The 17,848-nt window shown below is 41.9% G+C and overlaps 1 protein-coding gene across 1 annotated transcript in view; it reads left to right on the top strand.

Moving 5' to 3' along the window:
• Positions 1 to 17,848, top strand: part of CHCHD3 (coiled-coil-helix-coiled-coil-helix domain containing 3) — a 288,171-nt gene that overhangs the window by 266,970 nt on the left and 3,353 nt on the right. Inside the window, exon 7 of the mRNA XM_082846400.1 lies at positions 650 to 785. Coding sequence (XP_082702526.1) covers positions 650 to 785 — 136 coding nt within the window. The remainder of the gene's footprint in view (positions 1 to 649; positions 786 to 17,848) is intronic.

The following is a 17,848-nucleotide window of genomic DNA, read 5'->3' as shown; positions in this document are numbered from 1 at the left end:
GGAAAGCAGATATTGTCTAGACTTACTACTAGAAAGAACCTTCTGGGAGGTAGGAGTGGAGGGTGAACGTTAAGAGACAGAGAGACCCGTGAAGGTCATTGCTTGAATCCAGGATATAAATGATTAGGAATTAATGTAATGACAGTGAGTATGGAGAAAGGACTGGACTGCAGGATATCAAGCTTTGTGACCAACTGGAGCTGGGAACGGAAGAGAACATTGGGGCTTCCAGGTTCCTGAGTTAGCTGGCTGGGCTGAAGAGTAATTGGCCCCATTCACATGGTCACGTTTGAGGTAGGGTGGGAATGCTGCCCTGTCCAGAGAGGCTCGCAGTGGTGTCAATTAATAGAACTAATTTCATAAAAATCACTTATCTTTTTTTTTTTTAACATCTTTATTGGAGTATAACTGCTTTACAATGTTGTGTTAGTTTCTGCTGTATAACAAGAAATCACTTAATCTTGTGTGATATCTTTCTTTAAAGGTCAAAGAAAATTATTGTTCTTAAACTTTTTTGTTTAAGAACAACTTTTTGGGGGGGGCGTTTGTAACATTTATATCTTAGTTGATGTTTTATATATTTTTTTAGCCTTGTTCTTTATTCCGGTTGAAGACCATTTGTCTCAGTGGTCCCTGTTTTTGTTTCCAGGCGGTATGAGTGTCATCCCATCTGTGCCGATCTGCAGGCCCAAATTCTCCAGTGTTACCGCCAGAACACCCAGCAGACCCTCAGCTGCTCCGCTCTGGCCAGTCAGTACAAGCAGTGCGTCAATCAGGCCAAACAGGTGGGTGTACAAACCAGGAGCTAACTAGGGCAGGAGAGGAATAAAAAGCCCAACGTCATGGGCACTGGGAAGGACTCAGTAGGCTAATGTGTATGAAAAAGCTTTTTAAACCAAACTAGTCGTCATCAAGAATTGCTGTCATGAGTTGGTTAAGTTTTAATCACCTTTCATCCAGGTGGCTGAAGGAAGAGTCCGTTGTCTCCTTGTGTTCCACTTGCAGAAAAAAAAGGTTTTACGTAAAGAATACCTTTTCTAGTTGCTTTGAACTTTTGTCCTCTACTTTAAAATTGTGTCGTCAAGGTCATTGCCCCACATTTCTGGGCCAGTACTCAAAGCCAGCAAAGAGGAAGGATACATGTTAAGGGGCCAACAGCTTCAAGTCCATAAACAGCAAGTAGTCATGCAGAGTCTGGTTTAAAAAAACGAAAGGCAAACACAAAACTAAAATAAAAACCCACCATGCAAGCACCATTCAATCTTCTGCCAGTCTGTAGAGTCCAGTCAATTGGGCAGGGAAAGACAGGCCAGACATGGATCTAGGAAGCAGTTTCCATCACTTCTGTGTACCATAGCCATACTCTTCTCATGACCCTTCATATCAGAATAATATGATGATCACGGGACGTGTATTTTCTCTAATTTGTGTACTTTAGAAAGCTAATGATAAATGCTGAAGTAAATTATCAATTCTGGCAGGTCACGTAATTGCCTATCATTTAACTGATTTTGTTGGGTATAGGTTGTTCTGAGAGATGGAAATTGTTGGAAACCTTGGTTCTTTCTGCTGACAAATTCCCTAGACTTGACCTTCTAACCCAGCTAAATCTAGTGTTTGAATTACACAGCATGCCTTCCTGCAGTCTAATTTGCTGTAGTTATAATAATCCCAGTTAGTATAAATTTCTAACACTCTGTGAATATCTGATGGGAGGGTAGTATTGTCTGGATATCTGGAAAATAACAACACTAGTAGAAAACATAGAACCAAGATTTATTAAAAGCCTGTGTTGTCTTTAAAAGCCGTGTGGCTCAAGGCTTTTTTCTTTTCTTTTTTTCCCTCCTTAGCATTTATCTTTTATTTTTTCTATTTTTTAACATCTTTATTGGATGTTTAAAATGGTGTGTTAGTTTCCGCTGTATAACAAAGTGAATCAGCTGTACGTATACATATATCCCCTCCCCCTTGTGTCTCCCTTGCACCCTACCTATCCCACCCCTCTAGGTCGTCACAAAAGGCTTCTTTCTTTTTCTTGTTTATACGGCACTTGCCTAACTCTTAGTAGTGTGCCAGGGATACCTTTCTTTTAAGATCTTTGGTAGAAGTAGTGTTGCTGATGTTAAGTTAGTACATTTTATTTGTTAAAAACAGCTTCTGATATGTTCTTAACAATCTCCAACCTTCAATTTTAATACTGACTGACGCAGGTGGAACCTGTAAGTTGGGCTCATGGGTTTTTCTAGCTGATGTTAGTTCTGTATTAAGGCGGGGGTGGTAGTGCACATAATGGCGGAGACAAAGTGCGTGTTTTGACACTGGTGTCTTGTAACATAGGTGCCTGTGTCCACAGTGATCTGTACCGTTACTGAAGTAGCACCTGCAAGGGTGTCTGGAGTATTGACTTCATCCTGATGGTCCGGGTTGTGTTGAACTGTCTACACACAGCCCCATGAGACCAATAGCATACATTTACAGAGCAAAACAAGAGTTATATAACTTGTGACAAAATCAAGCATGCTACATGGTGCAACAGAGTTTGAATTGGGCAAATCTGAGTTTGTATCCAAGCTCTTTTATTGGCTCTGTAACCTTGGGCCTTGATTTTTCTCATCTGTTAAATGAGGTAATGTAATTTGCAGTGTTGTGAGGATTCCATTTCTATAAAGTATTCAATAAGTCTAAATTTTTTTCCTTGTTTCCTCAGTTGCCTTATTCTGTGCTGAAACCAGCTTAAACAAATCGGCCAAAAGCGTCAAATTATTACTAGTGATTCCAAAGGGGACCTCCTGTCCTCCCCTCCCCACCCCACCCCCCTGCCCATCTGCAGCATAATTTAATATTTTCAATGAGTATGTTTCAGGTGCCTGTTGTTTTTACAACTGTTACATTCAAGTATTAGAGTATATAACAGCAGCTGATATTAAAAAGATATGTCCACAAGACCTTATTTTAAACCTAAGATAGGCAGCATTGAAATGGGAAGTAACCAAGAAACAGTAACACCTTGTATGTCTGTAGATTTAGATTTCAAGGTCATTTCACGTCCATTCTCTTACTTGTTTTTTATGACAACCTGAGATGTAAATAGAGATGGTTTTATTTTCACCATTTTACAGTTGAGAGAATTGAAACCCAGGGAAGTCATGATGGTAAATTTAACAACTAGACCAAGATAGACCTTGCCATAAAAACAAATTTAAAAATACATAGTGTTTGGCTTTTCAGTTGTGTGTGTGAAGGGACATCCAGTATCCACTAATACAGAAATAAGGCAGTGAGGGAAGATGTGAACGATAATCATGAAGTGAAGGGAAAAAAACCTGAAGATCAAATGAAGTAGTCATTGAGACTGAAAGTAACAGAAAGGAGGGTGGGATTATAAAGGCCATGAGCAAAGGTGTAGTTTAGCGCTGCCCCATTTTAGGACCATGCCAAACCAAGATGGCCAGCGGAGGTTATATCAGTATTTCATGAGTAGTCACTTTTCCACTAACACCACGTTTTCCGTGTGTGTGTGTGTGTGTGTGTGTGTGTGTGTGTGTGTGTGTGTGTGTATGTGTGTGTGTGTGTGAAGCTAGTCTAACCTTGTGAGTCTAGCTCCGCCCCTGTTGTTAAAAGGGACTTTGGCAGGATACGTGGTCCTAATCATTTGTTGTTACAGTTCCTGACTGGTCCACAACCCCTTCTTGAGTTTCCTTGTAAAATCTAAAGAACAAGCTGGAAAGGCTGAGATACTAAACACAACAGCCCATTAGGTCATGTTGTCCATTTCCGGCATAGTGCAAGAGTTTTCCCTTTGGAATAATTCCAGTAGCCAAATCCATTCCACTTTTTTAAGTGACTCATAAAATTGGGCTTTCACTGGTTCTCTTGGGGTATTGTTCTCTACACTAATAGATTTTACTGATAGGAAAATTTCCGGATATTCCTTAGCCTTACTTTTTGTCTCTTATTCATCCACTTATTCACATCAATCTTTCTTCAGCTAGTCTTAAACAGTCCTCACGGGTCAACATGAGACATTTAGACTGTTACTTCCAGTGTATTAAGTTATGTGTTCTTCATAATGGTAAAGAAATATTCAATTGCTGTAATTATTACTTCTCAGACTTAAAAACTACTGGATAGCTATATGAGATACAGCACTTAAAAATACAGGAGGACACTGATTGATAAACTTCTGTGTCTTTTATTTCTCATATCTGCTTAGCCTCATAGCTTTCTATAAACTCCCCAAGATTGAATTACCTGTTCTTACCATCAAAACCTGATTCCCATTCAGCCTTGCTTCACGTACGTGACAGGAGACTGGAAGGGAGGGAGCAATGGGAAGCCAGTAGTACTGGCCCACTAGTGGACCAAAATGTGCCCAAGGCTTATAAAAGGGGGGTGTGTACAAAGGGCTTGCTCCCAGATCTGCATTGCCTCTGCTCCCTGGGACACCCCACTGCCCCTCATTTACTTGCAGAATCCGGCTATTAGGGGTAACAATTCTAAGCATTCCAGCTCTTTCGCCAGCCCTGCTGCTATTGACAGAAAGGTTCGGAAACTGACTGGACTCTTGAACATTCTGTGCTCGCCAAAGGCGAGAGTTTGTGGGGAATGCTGGAACGTTCTAACCTAGTCATGGTGACCTGGGCTTCATTATCTTTTTTGGTAAATTAAGGGTTTGAACCAGGTGATCCACAGGGGCCTCACAGCTGATATTTATGGCTGATTGTACTTCTATGCCTGAGAGCAGGCCGCAGGCCCCACGAGCACCCAGGTTCCTGAGCACATTCAAGTTAAGAGACGTGGGCTGTTTGGCCCGAGCAGCATCTCTGCTCTGGTGGCGTCCAGCATTTGTGCCTCTGCTGCTTTTTTTTTTCTTTTAACATCTTTATTGGAGTATAATTGCTTTACAGTGGTGTGTTAGTTTCTGCTTTATAACAAAGTGGATCAGTTATACATATACATATGTTCCCATATCTCCTCCCTCTTGCGTCTCCCTCCCTCCCACCCTCCCCATCCCACCCATCCAGGTGGTCACAAAGCACCGAGCTGATCTCCCTGTGCTATTCGGCTGCTTCCCACTAGCTATTTTACGTTTGGTAGTGTATATATGTCCATGCCACTCTCTCACTTTGTCATAGCTTACCCTTCCCCCTCCCCATATCCTCAAGTCCATTCTCTAGTAGGTCTGTGTCTTTATTCCTGTCTTACCCCTAGGTTCTTCATGAGTTTTTTTTTTTGTTAGATTCCATACATATGTGTTAGCATACGGTATTTGTCTTTCTCTTTCTGACTTACTTCACTCTGTATGACAGACTCTAGGTCCATCCACCTCACTACAAATAACTTAATTTCGTTTCTTTTTATGGCTGAGTAATATTCCATTGTATATATGTGCCACATCTTCTTTATCCATTCATCCGATGATGGACACTTAGGTTGTTTCCATCCCCTGGCTATTGTAAATAAAGCTGCAAAAAACATTTTGATACATGACTCTTTTTGAATTACGGTTTTCTCAGGGTATATGCCCAGTAGTGGGATTGCTGGGTCATATGGTAGTTCTATTGGTAGTTTTTTAAGGAACCTCCATACTGTTCTCCATAGTGGCTGTACCAATTCACATTCCCACTAGCAGTGCAAGAGTGTTCCCTTTTCTCCACACCCTCTCCAGCATTTATTGTTTCTAGATTTTTTGATGATGGCCATTCTGACCGGTGTGAGATGATATCTCATTGTCATTTTGATTTGCATTTCTCTAATGATTAATGATGTTGAGCATTCTTTCATGTGTTTGTTGGCAATGTTTATCTTCTTTGGAGAAATGTTTATTTAGGTCTTCTGCCCATTTTTGGATTAGGTTGTTTGTTTTTTCGTTATTGAGCTTCAAGAGCTGCTTGTAAATTTTGGAGATTAATCCTTTGTCAGTTGCTTCATTTGAAAATATTTTCTCCCATTTTGAGGGTTGTCTTTTCGTCTTGTTTATGGTTTCCTTTGCTGTGCAAAAGCTTTTAAGTTTCATTAGGTCCCATTTGTTTATTTTTGTTTTTCTTTCCATTTCTCTAGGAGGTGGGTCAAAAAGGATATTACTGTGGTTTATGTCATAGAGTGTTCTGCCTATGTTTTCCTCTAAGAGTTTGATAGTTTCTGGCCTTACATTTAGGTCTTTAATCCATTTTGAGCTTATTTTTGTGTATGGTGTTAGGGAGTGTTCTAATCTCATACTTCTACATGTACCTGTCCAGTTTTCCCAGCACCACCTATTGAAGAGGCTGTCTGTTATCCATTGTACATTCCTGCCTCCTTTATCAAAGATAAGGTGACCATATGTGCTTGTGTTTATCTCTGGGCTTTCTATCCTGTTCCATTGATCTATATTTCTGTTTTTGTGCCAGTACCATACTGTCTTGCTTACTGTAGCTTTGTACTATAGGCTGAAGTCAGGGAGCCTGATTCCTCCAGCTCCATTTTCAGTTCTCAAGATTGCTTTGGCTATTCGGAGTCTTTTGTGTTTCCATACAGATTGTGAATTTTTTTGTTCTAGTTCTGTGAAAAATGCCAGTGGTAGCTTGATAGGGATTGCATTGAATCTGTAGATTGCTTTGGGTAGTAGAGTCATTTTCACAATGTTGATTCTTCCAGTCCAAGAACATGGTATATCTCTCCATCTATTTGTATCTTCTTTGATTTCTTTCATCAGTGTCTTATAATTTTCTACATACAGGTCTTTTGTCTCCTTAGGTAGGTTTATTCCTAGATATTTTATTCTTTTTGTTGCAGTGGTAAATGGGAGTGTTTTCTTGATTTCACTGTCAGATTTTTCATCATTAGTGTATAGGAATGCCAGAGATTTCTGTGCATTAATTTTGTATCCTGCTACTTTACCAAATTCATTGATTGGCTCTAGTAGTTTTCTGGTAGCATCTTTAGGATTCTCTATGTATAGTATCATGTCATCTGCAAACAGTGACAGCTTTACTTCTTCTTTTCTGATTTGGATTCCTTTTACTTCATTTTCTTCTCTGATTGCTGTGGCTAAAACTTCCAAAATAATGTTGAATAAGAGAGGTGAGAGTGGGCAACCTTGTCTTGTTCCTGATCTTAGTGGAAATGCTTTCAGATTTTCACCATTGAGGAGGATGTGGGCTGTGGGTTTGTCATATATGGCCTTTATTATGTTGAGGAAAGTTCCCTCTATGCCTACTTTCTTCAGGGTTTTTATCCTAAATGTGTGTTGAATTTTGTCGAAAGCTTTCTCTGCATCTATTGAGATGATCATATGGTTTTTCTCCTTCAATTTGTTAATATGGTGTATCACGTTGATTGATTTGCGTATATTGAAGAAACCTTGCATTCCTGGAATAAACCCCACTTGATCATGGTGTATGATCCTTTTAATGTGCTGTTGGATTCTGTTTGCTAGTATTTTGTTGAGAAGTTTTGCATCTATATTCATCAGTGATATTGGCCTGTAATTTTCTTTCTTTCTGACATCCTTGTCTGGTTTTGATATCAGGGTGATGGTGGCCTTGTAGAATGAGTTTGGGAGTGTTCTGCCCTCTGCTATATTTTGGAAGAGTTTGAGAAGGATAGGTGTTAGCTCTTCTCTAAATATTTGATAGAATTCGCCTGTGAAGCCATCTGGTCCTTGGCTTTTGTTTGTTGGAAGATTTTTTTTTTGCAATACGCGGGCCTCTCACTGTTGTGGCCTCTCCCATTGCAGAGCACAGGCTCTGGATGCATAGGCTCAGCAGCCATGGCTCATGGGCCTAGCCGCTCTGCGGCATGTGGGATCTTCCTGGACCGGGGCACGAACCTGTGTCTCCTGCATCAGCAGGCAGACTCTCAACCACTGTGCCACCAGGGAAGCCCTGTTGGAAGATTTTTAATCACAGTTTCAATTTCAGTGCTTGTGATTGGTCTCTTCATATTTTCTATTTCTTCCTGATTCAGTCTTGGCAGGTTGTGCATTTCTAAGAATTTGTCCATTTCTTCCAGGTTGTCCATTTTGTTGGCATAGAGTTGCTTGTAGTTATCTCTTGTGATCTTTTGTATTACTGCAGTGTCAGTTGTTATTTCTCCTTTTTCATTTCTAATTCTATTGATTTGAGTCTTCTCCCTTTTTTTCTTGATGAGTCTGGCTAATGGTTTATCAATTTTGTTTATCTTCTCAAAGAACCAGCTTTTAGTTTTATTTATCTTTGCTGTCATTTCCTTCATTTCTTTTTCATTTATTTTTGATCTGATCTTTATGATTTCTTTCCTTCTGCTAACTTTGGGGTTTTTTTGCTTTAGGTGAAAGGTTAGGTTGTTTATTCTAGATGTTTCCTCTTTCTTAAGGTAGGATTGTATTGCTATAAACTTCCCCCTTAGAACTGCTGTTGCTGCATCCCATAGGTTTTTGGTCGTCGTGTCTCCATTGTCATTTGTTTCTAGGTATTTTTTGATTTCCTCTTTGATTTCTTCAGTGATCACTTCGTTATTAAGTAGTGTATTGTTTAGCCTCCATGTGTTTGTAATTTTTACAGATCTTTTCCTGTAATTGATATCTAGTCTCATAGCATTGTGGTCAGAAAAGATACTTGATACTATTTCAATTTTCTTAAATTTACCAAGGCTTGATTTGTGACCCAAGATATGATCTCTCCTGGAGAATGTTCCATGAGCACTTTAGAAAAATATGTATTCTGTTGTTTTTGGATGGAATGTCCTATAAATATCAATTAAGTCCATCTTGTTTAATGTGTCATTTAAAGCTTGTGTTTCCTTATTTATTTTCAATTTGGATGATCTGTCCATTGGTGAAAGTGGGGTGTTAAAGTCTCCTACTATGAATGTGTTACTGTCAATTTCCCCTTTTATGGCTGTTAGTATTTGCCTTATGTATTGAGGTGCTCCTATGTTGGGTGCATAAATATTTACAATTGTTATATCTTCTTCTTGGATCGATCCCTTGATCATTATGTAGTGTCCTTCTTTGTCTCTTCTAATAGTCTTTATTTTAAAGTCTATTTTGTCTGATATGAGAATTGGTATTCCAGCTTTCTTTTGGTTTCCATTTGCATGGAATATCTTTTTCCATCCCCTTACTTTCAGTCTGTATGTGTCTGTAGGTCTGAAGTGGGTCTCTTGTAGACAGCATATATATGGGTTTTGTTTTTGTATCTATTCAGCCAGTCTGTGTCTTTTGGTGGGAGCATTTAATCCATTTACATTTAAGATAGTTATCGATATGTATGTTCCTTTTCCCATTTTCTTAATTGTTTTGGGTTTGTTATTGTAGGTCTTTTCCTTCCTTGTGTTTCTCGCCTAGAGAAGTTCCTTTAGCAGTTGTTGTAAAGCGGGTTTGGTGGTGCTGAACTCTCTCAGGTTTTGCTTGTCTGTAAAGGTTTTAATTTGTGCATCAAATCTGAATGAGATCCTTGCTGGGTAGAGTAATCTTGGTTGTAGGTTTTTCTCCTTCATCACTTTAAATATGTCCTGCCAGTCCCTCCTGGCTTGCAGAGTTTCTGCTGAAAGATCAGCTGTTAACCTTATGGGGATTCCCTTGTGTGTTATTTGTTGTTTTTCCCTTGCTGCTTTTAATATGTTTTCTTTGTATTTAATTTTTGACAATTTGATTAAATTGTGTCGTGGCGTGTTTCTCCTTGGATTTCTCCTGTATGGGACTCTCTGTGCTTCCTGGACTTGATTAACTATTTCCTTTCCCGTATTAGGGAAGTTTTCAACTATAATCTCTTGACATATTTTCTCAGTCCCTTTCTTTTTCTCTTCTTCTTCTGGGACCCCTATAATTCAAATGTTGGTGCATTTAATGTTGTCCCAGAGGTCTCTGAGACAGTCCTCAGTTCTTTTCATTCTTTTTTCTTTATTCTGCTCTGCAGTAGTTATTTCCACTATTTTATCTTCCAGGTCACTTATCCGTTCTTCTGCCTCAGTTATTCTGCTATTGATCCCATCTAGAGTATTTTTAATTTCATTTATTGTGTGTTCATCGTTGCTTGTTTCATCTTTAGTTCTTCTAGGTCCTTGTTAAATGTTTCTTGCATTTTGTCTATTCTATTTCCAGAATTTTGGATCATCTTTACTATCACTATTCTGAATTCTTTTTCAGGTAGACTGCCTATTTCTTCTTCATTTGTTAGGTCTGGTGGTTTTTATCTTGCTCCTTCATCTGCTGTGTGTTTTTCTGTCTTGTCATTTTGCTTATCTTACTTTGTTTTGGGTCTCCTTTTTGCAGGCTGCAGGTTCGTAGTTCCCGTTGTTTTTGGTGTCTGTCCCCAGTGGCTAAAGTTGTTTCAGTGGATTGTGTAGGCTTCCTGGTGGAGGGGACTAGTGCCTGTGTTCTGGTGGATGAGGCTGGATCTTTCTGGTGGGCCGGTCCACGTCAGGTGGTGTGTTTTGGGGTGTCTGTGGACTTATTATGCTTTTAGGAAGCCTCTCTGCTAATGGGTGGGGTTCTGTTCCTGTCTTGCTAGTTATTTGGCATGGGGTGTCGGGCACTGTGGCTTGCTGGTCTTTGAGTGAAGCTGGGTGCTGGTGTTGAGATAGAGATCTCTGGGAGATTTTCGCCATTTGATATTATGTGGAGCTGGGAGGTCTCTTATGGACCAGTGTCCTGAAGTTGGCTCTCCCACCTCAGAGGCACAGCACTAACTCCTAGCCGCAGCACCAAGAGCCTTTTATCCACACGGCTCAGAACAAAAGGGAGAAAAAGTAGAAAGAAAGAAAGGGAGGGAAGGAGGGAGGGAGGGAGGGAGGAAGGAAGGGGGGAAGGAAGGAAGGAAGGAAGGATAAAATAAAATAAAGTAAGATAAAATAAAATAAAGTTATTAAAATAATTATTTAGAAAAAAAAATTTTTATTAAAAAAAACGGACGGATAGAACCCTAGGACAAATGGTTAAAGCAAAGCTATACAGACAAAATCTCACACAGAAGCATACACGTACACACTCACAAAAAGAGGAAAAGGGGAAAAAATAATAAATCTTGCTCCCAAAGTCCACCTCCTCAATTTGGGATGATTCGTTGTGTACTCATGTATTCCACAGATGCAGGTACATCAAGTTGATTGTGGAGATTTAATCCGCTGCTCCTGAGTCTTTTGGGAGAGATTTCCCTTTCTCTTCTTTGTTCGCAAAGCTCCCGGGGCTCAGCTTTGGATTTGGCCCCGCCTCTGCGTGTAGGTCGCCGGAGGGCGTCTGTTCTTCACTCAGACAGGACGGAGTTAAAGGAGCAGCTGATTCGGGGGCTCTGGCTCACTCAGGCCGGAGGGAGGGAGGGGTGCAGATGTGGGGCGAGCCTGTGGCGGCAGAGGCCACCGGGATGTTGCACCAGCCTGAGGCGCGCCGTGTGTTCCCCCAGGGAAGTTGTCCCTGGATCACGGGACCCTGGCAGTGGCGGCCTGCACAGGCTCCCAGGAGGGGAGGTGTGGATAGTGACCTGTGCTCGTACACAGGCTTCTTGGTGGCGGCAGCAGCAGCCTTAGCGTCTCATGCCCGTCTCTGGGGTCCACGCTGTTAGCCGCGCCTGTGCCTCTGCTTCTTAGAGTTTGCTGTCAGCCTTAAGCTTCCCCTCCAGAAAGACAGCTGCACTTCTGATTGCTCTGCATGTTGCCTAGTCTTTCATTGACGCTCGTACTCCCGACAGCCCTGAGGAAGCCAGGGTGGCAGAATGAACTGGGAGTGGGTGAAAACAGTCTCTCAGTTTCTCCGAAGTCTTTGGAGTGAAAAATGGCTATCTCAGTTCTGCCTGGTAGAATGGAGCCCGCCGGCTGATAAACTGCATTAGAGAAAGCAGGCTGCGTCCCTCAGCCAGCCCTAGGCTACCCTGTACTGTGCTGGCTTCTACCCCGTGGGCCACGGACCCTTGGTGGTAAGGGATTGTGGAGATGGAGCAGGAAGCCGGATCAGAAGAGCCAAGGAAAGACCAGGACTAAAAGTAAGGGCCAGACCCAGGAGACGCCCAAGGGACAGAGGTGAGTGTGGAGGCTGTAGTCAGACGATCGAGGCCAGGTGGGCTCTGATAAACCGTAGCCGAGGGTGAAATCAGCAGGTGGGCAGTGGGGCAAGCAGCTCAGCTAAAGGAAGGACCGAAATGAGGACATCTTCTAAGTGAGCCACCTCCACTTAGGTCTGTGTGCTTCCTGCTGATCTCTTTGACGAGAACAAAAAGTTACTCGACTGTAACGGGGAGCATGGGGTCAAGACCTTGATAAATGAGGCCGGATCCTAACATGAAGTTATTCCATTCCAAGATTAGTGTACCTAACTCTTCATTTCAAAAATGTAAACGACACCTCCAGTCTGTGGTTTCCTCCAAAATAGAATACCTCAAGATCAGCCCCTGTAGAGGAATTTGCCCTGGCAGAACGTGTCAGCGTTCTTGAGGACAGTGCATTTTCTGACCCCTTGTACTCGGATTTATGTTAGACCAGGGCTCAAGTACATCCCTGTTCTTTGAGTATGAAGAGCACCTGGAAACATATTAGGAGCTGTCACTTTAGAAACCAGAATTCTTGAGAGAAAAACCTAGTGCCAGAACAAGCTGTACTTTATTATTGTTTTCAGATGAGCTATAAATTCCATGTAAATGGTTTCATAGACTCAGAAGCTGTTAGAGCTAGAAGGACATCGAAATCTTGTAACCTAAACACATCTTTTCACTTGGAAAAATTAACAGCGAGAGAATTTCAGTGATCTGTAGATGGGGCGGAGTCCAGACCAGGATAATGTGATGCCAGACGCAGTACGCTGTTCCCTATAACATCAGATCGCAGACATGGGTAATCCGAATCACCTGGGGAGTTTATTTAAAATGCACATGCCTGGTCCATCCCCAAGAATCGGATTCAGGTCTGAGGTGGGACCTGAACATCTGAACTTCCAACAAATTCCCCAGGTACCTCTGTCCACGGTGTCTGAGAACCACAGCTCTGGAGCCCATTGGCCTGAACTTCATGAGAGGTCTTCAACCTCTCAGAGGTCCTGCCAAGGCTCCCCGCTTTCGGGAGATACGGAGCTGCTGGTCACTGCCTACCGGGTCTGAGCCACCTGCAGAGGTCTGATCAGACTCACTAGTTCCTTTCTCAACCTCGGGAACAAATCAGAAGATGTCTTGGACGGAGGGCAGGAGTCTCTGAAAAAGAAGTTCTCTTCTCCCGTCCTCTTGCCCCCACTGAAACTGTAGGTGCTCGCAGATGAGGGACCACACCCGGTTTTCCTGGGAGAAAAGCACCGGCCTGGGAGGAGAGAGGCACCAGCCGAGGAAACAGTCCCCTGACCAGCTCACAACTGTGACTGGACCCTTCCTTGGCTCTGCTGCTTCCAGTCACCCTGCTCCCCCACCCCTGGACCCACATCAGAGGCCCGCCTCCTTAAGCACATTGCTTCCGGTGGACACAGATGCCCACCTTCAGGGAGCGCGAAGATAAATCAAGAAGGTTCACTTTCTGGGAAGGCTCACGGGAGTGTGCTTCTATTGTGTCTGAAGGCTTCTTTATCATCACCACCTAATGACATTTATTAATCGCCCAGCTGGGCTGCTTATCCCCAGGAGGACGCGTGAGCGGTCCAGAAGAGCTTTCCCATCCTTCCGTGGGGCTGCCCTTCGCATTCGGAGTCACATCAACGCAAACTAGATTCCAAAGTTTAGATTTCTTACCCCAGCCTCTTCCATCGTAGGAATCCTTTTCTAAACTGCTTTCTGCGGGTAATACTTGCTTTATGGCATTTTCTTTTTTTTTTTAATCTGGGTTCAATAGAAGAAGTATTACCATGGTAATAGACTTTCATTTTTCTTAACAGGCACTTCTTTTCTAGTACTTACGCTTCAGGAGTTAGAAGTGCAGTATGTTTGTGTTTTGTCTGTTATTACAGCAAGTTGTATAAACAGTTAATTACTTGTAACTTAATTTGAATATCACACAGAGCATGTGTTATAAGAAAAGATGAAAGTAGACCCAGGCCTAAAAACGTTAAGCTGCGTTTCCTTCAAAGTGGAAAGAATAAAGAACAGCACTTGGTGGGGGGAGGAGACAGATACTGAAAACAAAATAAGTTAGCTAATCAAATTTTCAGGTGGCCAGGAGTAGTACTTGGCGCACAGGCAAAGCATGCGTTGTGCTTCTCATAAATTGAATTTATTGATTACTTTCCCTTCTTTCTCACTTACAATCTTCTCCTTCTGTCTCTGTCACTCCCTGTTCCTCCTGGGAGGCTCCATTCTCTTCCACTCCCCACTTTTCCTGTCCCTCCTCCGTGAAAACTCAGGTATGTCAGGACGTATTTCCATTTTAGTTTTCTCCCCGTAAACCTTACCCCTGTAAGCGTTCCTTCTTCCGTACGGAACTTTACTAGGTCTTTGAAATCTTCGTAAGATGCTGGGTAAGCTCAGACAGAGACAAGCACTCTGAACGATATCCTTTTTTAAAAAGACCAATTTTTATTGTCATGATGGTTGCGAGCAATCCAGGGTTGCCCTAATTCCTCTTAAATATATTGAGAGAACAAGTAGCTGACACACTGCTACGATAGTCGCCCCTCCAAGAAAGCTGTAATTCAAAAAAGTTGATGAGATTACTGTATAACAGAAATATTAGAGGAAAACAATTAAGATCGTCTTAATCAATGGAAGTGACACACAGCCTCTGGTCCCCAGGGGATCTGCTCCTGTCTGACACGGCGGGCTGCAGGTCCTTCCTTCCTCAGTGGCTGGAATCAGAGAGAGAGACTTGGGAAAAGAGCAGTGTGGGTGCCTGAACCATTCTCTCCTTTTATTAATTTACCCAGCCGTTTATGAAAGGTGTTCCTGCAGGCCCCAGTACGTGAACGATGAGCAAATGCTAGGAATTTCTTTCTCCACAGTGAGTGTTAGCAGTTCCTCAAATGAAGGAAGCAATTTTGTAAATCTTCTCCCTCATTCTTTGGGGAATTTCCTATGCTAATTTATGCAGCGTTAAATTTATGCAGTGTTGAAATTCAGCCCAACAGCAGCGACTTACAGAACCGATACAGAGATGGTAAGAGAACCTGTAGGTGGAAACTGACTGATACAGACCCTGCCAGGCCTCAGGATCCCTCCAGCCAAAGTTCCTTAGGCCTGGATTTGGGCAGGTTTTATTGCATAGTTGTGATACAGTAAAAACACAGAATGTTTTACCAATTAATTCATCTAAAAAGTTTTTCAAGGTGACGTTTGTTAATATCTCTGACAGAAATGAGGTGGTTTTGTACCGCCTCTGGCCCCCATTGGGAGCAGCTGAGTGCAGTTTGACAACATGTGTATAGACCAGCCCTGGGAGACACAGCCTTGCCCCCGTGTCTTCAGGGAGTCACCCAGGAATCAGGTGAACTGCCGTGCTCTCTTTAAGGATGTGATTTTTAATAATCATAGCAAGGTATTTTGTGAATGTGGTTACTTCTCTGTGTTTTATATTTGTTCAAAAATTTTCTTCTAGTGTCTTCACGGTAGACTGGCCCACGATCTTCACAGCAGCCAGGGTCCAGCTTCTCTCTCTATGAGAGTCTGACATTCTTAGCATTATATGGCCTGGCTGAAAATGACCCTTCCATATTTGGTTGGGGTGGCAGGGAGGAGAAAAGTAAAAAGATTTCCTAGACCCTTGTGAACACTTTAACTGCTGCTTTTAATTATGTGTGGTCACTGTGGATTATTCTGCAACATTTGAAAAGAGGTGTGTTGTCACACGGGTGTCACTATAGCCATGAGACCTAAATTGTAGAATGAGGCACAGCCATTTGGTTTTGACCAGGCAGGTAACAGCTTATAGTTCCCATTGGTAATGTTGAAGTAAGTAGCGAGTGTATAACCCACAAAGTGGCATCACTCACAAAGTGATCATTTTCTTGAGTAATGAAGTGGCCTCACGTGGCCCCAGTGTAGAGAGCTGCTTTATACTGACTTCCGTTTTGTATTAATAAATAATGTTGTGGCGAGGTTGTCTATATATCTGGAGTTTATAGAGCTTCCCGTCTGCATAGTTGGACTTTCACAGGTCAAGTCACAAGGGTCTGAGGATAAATGATACTGTGACGTTGCCTGGTCTGACACTTACATGGTAAGTGCTCGATTTTTAAGTTTTCCAACAAATACAGATGAGTTTGAGAGGAGCCTCACATTCTGGTGTTCTACAAGATGACTCTCTGCTGAGTGGAGTCTTCCACTTAACCTGCTTTGTCTTTCCGGTTTTCTCTAGGTGCACCTAGCTTTTCTAATGTATTCAATCCTTCCTCCTTGACTGCATCATTGTCTTTTCTGACCATTTCTATATGCGTCCTCTACAAACTACTTTGTCTGCTTTTATATCTGTTCTTCTTTTGTGCACTATGGACGTAGCCTTCTTAGAAGCCTGTAAAATCATGAATACCTTAGGATAACCTTTAGGATAAGCTATTCATCCTGTGTTTCTGTGACCCAATATGCTTATCTGTCTTTCTCCTTTTCCTTTTCTGCCCCTTTATTTCAATCTGTTTTCTTCATCTCTGACCTTAAATCTTTAGCTCTAAAGACCTTTGACCTGTTTCCCAAGCCTGCAACTTCCCTCTAGACATTTCCTTCCGAGATGTCTCGTCATCTTCCCAGACTCCCAAACCCCAGATTTATCTTCCTCATTCCCAAGATGACTGCTCCCACTGACTTCCCTGTTTCTCTTGGTCACACCACCTTTCTCCCTGTCAGAGGCGCCACCATACCTAAGGTCTCATCACTGCTTTTTTTCCTTCCCTTGTCTTTCTATGACTCTATTTCTTGCTCCATAGCTTCGTTTCTAATCTGTCTCCTCCCTGGTTTCCCACCTCCAGACTCTCCTCCATTGGATCCATTGTGCTAAGGAAGTCTGGGTAACCTTCCTAAATGACATTTTCCTATTAAAGACATTCATTGGATTCCTAGGTTTTTTCAGTGGCCAAAAAGGAGGTATCTCAGCCTGACATTCACAGTGGGCCCTTTTTATACTCTTTTCCTTGGAACGTGCTGAGTGCCTACCCTTTCCTCTTGCTAGGCCTGTCTCTCTCCTGCATTCTTCATCCCATACATACTGGGCTTTTTCCTCCCTCTGAATCTTTACCAGTGCTTGTCCCCCTCATCCCTCCCTACCTTCTGTCTATATTCTGTCCATAGTGAAAGGTCATCTGAGGATCCTTCCCTGATCACTCCAGCTGCAGAGAGTTATCCTCTTCTGAAATAGGCAGCACCACTCTGCTTTTGAACTAATACCTTCTCTGTAAGAGTACACAAATAATTGGGAAATAGGAGAAAGACAAAAAATTACTTTGTCCTATATATTCTTTTGTTCTTCTTAAATTTTATACTGTGTACATGTAGTACTTATTTAGTAAAATAAAATTTTAACATATATTTAGCAAATGTATTTTTAGAAATAGCAAGTTATTACTCTGTATTATGTGCTAACTTTCCATGAACATATGTCTTGGTTTCCCCATATCACCTAACTCAGTACAATGAGTACCTAGTAGGAGCTCAGTTAAGAAGCTGGGTGAATAAGTGGCTGAAAGGGTGAGGGATGGAAGGAAGAAGGCAAGAACAAATAAGAGGCAGTCTTGGGCCTGACCTAGCTCTTCTTCCTGAGTAATTTCAAAACTGAAGGGGAAAGGATCACTTTTGCCTTCTTATAGTTTCCTAAGAATGGAGACAGTTTATCTCCTTCCCTGGCTAGTTAGAGTTTTAATCTGATAGTTAAGAATTTTTTCTGTCTAGGATTTTATATATAGAAAATCCTAGAAACTCAACCAAAAAAAAAACTGTTAGAATTGATCAGCAAATTCAGTGAAGTTGTAAAATACAAAATTAACATACAAAAATGAGTAGTGTTT

The sequence above is a fragment of the Leucopleurus acutus genome (assembly GCF_964270905.1).
Source record: "Leucopleurus acutus genome assembly, chromosome: 9".
In the NCBI taxonomy this organism is placed as follows: Eukaryota; Metazoa; Chordata; class Mammalia; order Artiodactyla; family Delphinidae; genus Leucopleurus; species Leucopleurus acutus.
Note: the sequence above shows the minus strand (reverse complement) of the source record. Positions and strands in the feature narration are given on the sequence as shown.